Source organism: Cyanistes caeruleus, unplaced genomic scaffold (assembly GCF_971803275.1).
Source record: "Cyanistes caeruleus unplaced genomic scaffold, bCyaCae1.hap1.1 HAP1_SCAFFOLD_94, whole genome shotgun sequence".
Lineage (NCBI taxonomy): Eukaryota > Metazoa > Chordata > Aves > Passeriformes > Paridae > Cyanistes > Cyanistes caeruleus.
This window is the reverse complement of record NW_028255897.1, coordinates 1,237,058-1,243,004: the sequence shown is the minus strand read 5'-3', so window position 1 is coordinate 1,243,004 and position 5,947 is coordinate 1,237,058. Positions and strand designations below refer to the sequence as shown.

The 5,947-nt window shown below is 56.4% G+C and overlaps 1 protein-coding gene across 1 annotated transcript; it reads left to right on the top strand.

Moving 5' to 3' along the window:
* The first annotated feature begins 1,892 nt into the window (after positions 1-1,892).
* Positions 1,893-5,667, top strand: LOC111946084 (uncharacterized). The gene is made up of 6 exons (XM_086873375.1): positions 1,893-2,113; positions 2,467-2,538; positions 3,136-3,234; positions 3,685-3,792; positions 4,421-4,595; positions 5,123-5,667. Exons 1-6 carry the CDS (start codon positions 2,017-2,019, stop codon positions 5,364-5,366), a joined length of 795 nt encoding a protein of 264 aa, XP_086729501.1. The 5' UTR covers positions 1,893-2,016; the 3' UTR covers positions 5,367-5,667.
* The last annotated feature ends 280 nt before the right edge of the window (positions 5,668-5,947 follow it).

Below are 5,947 nucleotides of genomic sequence, written 5' to 3'. Positions count from 1 at the left end.
GTCAGGCCGGCCCTGCTCCAGCCTGGCCTGCACCGAGCCGGGCTGGGCCAGGCCCCGGGAGCGGCTCCCGGCTGGGCCAGGCCCCTTCACCACGGCCCTCACGGCCCCAGCGGCTGCCGGGCACAGGGAGGGGAAGCCATCGGCCCGCAGCTGGGATTGAAGGGAGCAGGGGCCTGGGACCAGCCATGTGGGCAGAACAGCCACGACTGTTCTGGCCGGGCCCCCTGAGATCTTGGCACAGCCCCAGCGCTGCCTGAAATCCATCACCGTGACTGCTTCGGCCACTGCCCGGCAGAAACCATCATGAGCATCTGCAGGTCTGGGTGAGATATGAACTCTTTCTGTGCACAGATGAGACCTTCAGACCTCCATCCTCCCCTTGGGTGAGAGAAAAGGACAGAGTGGGAGACTAATGCCACAAGTATGGTAGGCTACACCTGTCTTCATGTATCATTGAATTAGAGAAATACTCTCTCCAGGGCAAATTATGCAACACTTCGCCTCACAATCCATCAGTCTTAATTACAGTGAGTGGTAGATCCTAATAACAATCCAATTAGAGCAAATCAACATGGTGTGAATGGCAAGAAGAATTTGCTTGTCAACAGATGAATATGTCCCACTCAAGAATGAACAAAATCTGCCTTTACTTGGAAGAAAGTAAACATGGAGTAATGCAGTATTTGGGTTTTATCCAGTGATAAATGGGGCAAGAAGTTGTAACAACTCACCTGTTTTACAGAACACAAGTACTGATACAGCCAATGGTGCAACCACATTGAAGGGATCTTCAAAACATTCCTTTATTTCTTAACAAGGAATGGGCAGAAAAATGCTGGCATTTGTCTGAACTGGAAGCCATGTTCCTCTCCTGTTTCTCCTTGAGCACACTGTTTTTTGCAGACTTCACTTTGCAGCCCATCAATCCTCTTCTGGCCAACAGCTAAATGGCACAACTACCAAAACACAGGTGCCAGCATCATCACCCCAGCATTATTCCAGCACTGCTCTGCTGGTGCACAGCAGCACAGAATGGCTTGGCTTGGAAGGGACATTTAAAGGCCATCTAGTCCAGTGCCCTGCAGAGAGCAGGGACACCTTTGGATCTGGTTGCTCAGAGCAGGAGCTTGAATGTCAGCAGGGATGGATGCCCACCTCTCTGGGCAACCTGTGCCAGGGTTTCAAAACCCACAGTGTAAAAAACGTCTTTCTTACGTCTAGTCCAAATCTACCATCTTTTAGATTGAGAACATTCCCCCTCAGTCTTGTCACAATGGGCCCTACTAAAAATTCTGTCCTGTCTATTTTACAAGCCCCCTTAAAGTACTGAAAGGTAGCAATCAGGTCTATGTGGAGACTTCCAGGCTGAACACCCCCAGCTATCCCAGCCTGTCCCCAAAGCAGAGGGGCTCCAGCCCTCAGAGCATTTTGTCCCTCCTCAGGACCAGCTCCAACAGGACCATGTCCTTCCTGTGCTGGGCACCCAGAGGTGGATGCAGTACTCCAGGTGAGCTCACACCAGAGCAGAGGGGTGGTGGAATCACCTCCTTCAAGCTGCTGGGCACCCTCATTTGGGGGCACATGGCTGGCTCATGTCCAGCCTCTCTCCTTGCAGCAGCCACACGTCCTTCTCAGCAGGGCTGCTCTCCATCCCTTCATCCCCCAGCCTGTGAGATCAGCTGGGCTGGGACCCTGTCATAGGCCTTGGACAGAGCTGCTGGGCAGGATGAGCTCCCTAGTGAAGGAGGCAGATCCCACTCCCCACACAATTCCACCCTGGCCATGAGGTCACAGAAGGCTCTGGGGTGACAGCAGGCTGAGGTGACAGCAGGCTCTGAGGTCACAGAGGTCCCAGAGCCCCGTGGTTGCCCAGCACCACAAGGACCGAGCAGTCAGTCCTTGACCACGACTGTTGTGGCAGCAGCGGCGGCGGCAGCAGCGGTGCTGACATTGGGACAGCGGTGTCAGGACAGTGGTGGCAGCAAGAGCTGCAGGACTGGCAGTGGGCAAGGCACCATGGCCTTTGCTCTGCGCCTCCTCCTCCTGCTCCTCCTGGCAGTGGCCCTGCCTGACAGGGCTGCCCAGGCTGCTCCGTGGCGAGCAGGGCGAGCAGGTGAGCCGGCGGCCTGGCTTCCCTTTCCTGGGACAGTGCTTCCTTCTCCCTGGGAAGTGTTGGGGATGGTTTTCCCCAGGGCTTTAGGGAGGGTTTTCTCTGTGGGAGGGAGGCCTCAAGGGCCCTGGGCAGGTCCTGCCGCCCATCCAGGGATGTTGCACAGGGCCTGCAAAGAGGGTGGAGAGTGACCAGAGCCAGCCCAGAGCTCCCCAGGCCCCTCTGCAGCTTTGGCCATGTCCACTGACATCTGGCTCCCATGGCCTTACCCAAACCCCCTTGCAGTGCCCAGTTCCCTAAAACAGAATGGGATCCCAGCACACCATGGAATGGTTCTGATCTGTGCTCCCTTCTAGATTGGGATCGTGACATGGAGTACCTGAAAGCCCTGGCACATAATGGTTTGAGATCCATGGAGAATGTTGGAGGCAAGTTTTCAATGTCCCTTTCTGCACAGAATAATCAGTGTCAAGGTGGCAAGAGCTCACTCATGTGCCATTTCCCTTGAGAGTCTGAAGATTGATGGATTCTGGAAACCTCACCCTGCTCCCTTCTGGAGCCCTGAGTGATCCCACAGCATTGTTGTCAGTGGGAGGAAGGAGCATTTAGCTGTCAATCCTCTTCCCATGTTTAATGCCAGTGTCTCCTTCCGTGTGCTCTGTGCAGCGACGGAGAAGAGCAGAGAGGGAAGGGCCAGGCCCAGGGCTGTGCCCCAGGGCTGTGCTTTGTGTGGCTCATTTCTGGCCCCAGGGAACCTGAGATGCTCCAGCTGCCGCTGCCAAGCCCTGGCCCTGCCTGGGGCTCAGTTCATAGCTGCTGGCAGCTCCAGGGAGTCCTTTCTCCCCTGACTGCCATGCAAGGGGCTCCTTCCATCCCAGTGTGGGGCCACTGCAGGCACGTGGTCCCCCTGCTCCTGCTCCTGAGTGGAAGGTGGAGAGGAGGGAGTGCCTTGGAGGGCAGCAGTCACCCAGGTGCACTCACTGCCACTCTGGCCTGAAGGAGAAATGGAACTACTTTCCATTAAGGTCCTCCTAGATGGAAGAACCAAGACACAGAAGACAAGAAATCCCTGGAGGCATCCCAGCTTCTGGACAAGATGCTGAGTGATCTGGAGAGACGCCGTGGTGGGTCCATGTCCCTCAGCCTTCTCCTGAGACTCAGCAGCCGGGGGCTTTCTCTGCACATCTGGACACTGTGCCCGGCACAGCAGGAAGGGATCCATGTCAGCCTCGCTGCCCTGCTGCTGCTTTCATGGCCTGCAGGGCTGTTTCCCAGCCTGGCCTGGCTGCAGCTTCTCCCCAGCCTCTGCAGGAGGGCATTTGGCATCAGCTGACAGGGAGCCCAAACTGCACCATGGGTCATAAACAACCTAAGATCCCCTGCAATTTCCCAGTCTTGGGCTATATCGGGTGTAGGGGCTGTTTGGAGGAGGGAGGGCCCTGGCCCAGCCTCAGTAACCTGCGTGTTTTCCTTGTCCTTATCCATGATTTGACAAGTATTGCCTCCTGAAGATACCACCTCACTTAATGGCAAACAGTTCTATCTTATCCAGCTGTCCCTTTTCCTTTCTCAAGTGCTGGAGGAAATGTCTGTGCAGACAATGACATATGCTAGAGGAAGCAATGTCTCTGTGCCAGCTGCTGATGCAGGAAAGGAGGAGATTCCAGGCCCAGGCACAGGAGGTAATTGCTGTGCTGGGCTCTCCCTCAGTGGGGCTGTGTGCCAGCAACTCTTCCCCCATGGCTGGCCCTTGCACGGCTGAGCAGCAGCCAAAGCTGGAGGTGCCTCAGCTTCCAGGCCTCTGGAGCTCATTCCCAGCCCCTGGGAAATGGGACTCATTCACCAACATCCATCCCACTGCAGCTGCTCCTGGAGCTGGCCCTAAGCATCCAGAGGCCCAAGGCACAGGAGCAGCCCCGAGCGGGAGCCCTGCTGTGATCCCAGGGCCACAGCCAGCCCTGGCTCCCAACTGGGCAGGGGCTGCACTGGCCCCTGACAGGGCCTGGCTCTGTCCCCTTGGGCTGGGGGAGCTGTCACAGAGCAGGGAGGGTCAGGGGTGGCAGTGGCTGCTCAGGGATGGGTTTGGCCCGTGTCCCTGGAAGGAGCCACTGCCCAAGCAGCTGCACTGTCCCTGGGCTCTGCTCCTGGCCTTCTGGGCTTTGTTGGGTGTCACAGCCTGTGCCAAGGGGTGCCAAGGTACCTGCAGGCCCCAGATCTGGGGGAAACAGAGAACGTCCTGGCCATATCCACCGTGCTGCCAGCTCAGCAGTGGATCACAGCACAGGCTCATGCTGCCCATTGCTCCCACAGAAGCGCTTGGCAAGTCCAATATAAATGCTGAGAATGCACCGAGCACCCCAAGAGTGTTCTGCCCGCAGGATGTGCGCAAGTCCTGCATGATAGGCACTGTAGTGACACTGTTCACTGTGCCCCTTTCCATGGTTCTCTGCTGTGTTGGATTCCGGTGGTGGAAGGACAAGAAACGGTAAGTTGTTGTTCATCCCCACCCTCCAGCTTCTTGAAAGGCTGCTCATAGTCAGGAGACATTCCCAATGAGGCTGCTGTGGACTTGTGGCTAGTCCTTGGTTGCCCAAAACACTCTGCTGAGAGTTCTGCTGCTGCCCAGGCCTTTCATTGGCCTCTTAATTGCTGGGCCTTGTCCTGGGGAGCCCGCTGGGGCTGCAGCCAGTGCTGGCTGCCACTGAGGCTGCCTGGCCAAGAGCAGCCCCAGGAGCAGCGGGCAGAGGCAAAGCAAGGTGGGCAGGAGAAAGAGCGGGGACGAGACTGTCCTTGAAAGGCAGAGGTGCTCTGGGGCCTTCTCCTGGCCAGGGACCCTGCCCAGAGCCATCCCCTGCTCTCCAGGGCCTTGAGGGGCAGCTGTCCAGCTGGGCCAAGCTGTGCCAGCAGCTGCAGCCGTGCTGGGGAGCCTTGGCAGCTCTGGGCCCTGCTGTGCAGGAGGGTCCCTGTGTGCCAGCGGCAGCTGGGGGCCTCAGCCACCTCTTCTCTCCACAGTCGCCCTGCTGCAGCTCCAGCTTCCCGGCCAAGAAGGCGCGACTCTCCCTCGCCCCCAGGGAGCCCAAAGACTGTCCGGTTTGACAGCTCTCAGACGTGGCCTCAGAAGGAGGAATGGTTCCAGAAAGCAGAACACCAGCACTCCGTGCCTCCTCCACGGCCCCCCAGCCCGGCTGTGAAGCAGAAGCCCCCTGAGATCCCCCCACCTCCTCCCCTCCCGAGCCGGCCACCCTGGTCCAGCTAGGACTGAAAGTGGGCCAGTCACAGCAGGGCTTGGGCCACCAACAGCTTGGCCCATCTGCTCTTGGCTACAAATAACACGTTACCTGTGGGTAACAGCCAGAGGCAGTTTTCCTACTGTTTTACTTTCAACAGGGAAGGGCTGAAGATTCTTCCCATGCCCTGTCTCATCCTTCACTCTTTTGATTTTCATATAGCTAGGTGCTTGCTGAATCTTTTCAAATAACTTTATTAACACTTCATATTTTACCCCACCTACCAAGGGAAAAAAAAAAAATTAAAAAAATTCTTCCGTTTAGACTTCATTTTTGCTGTCCTTGGGCCTCTCAGATTTTGAGCAATTGATTTTCCATGGTACTTCTTCCCTTTTCCTTCCTATCTACCAAAAGTTCATCTGGACAGGAAAATCAACAGAATTACTGAGATTCACCTCAAAACCCAGAGGAGAATCTGTCACAAAATATTCTCTCTGTGTACTGCACAACAAGAAATATTCAGAGGAAAATACTGTGGGAGCTGAGGCTCGTGGAGCTCCCAGAATCCTGAGCCTGCAGAGGAGGCAAACAGCCCTGGCAGTGGCTGAGG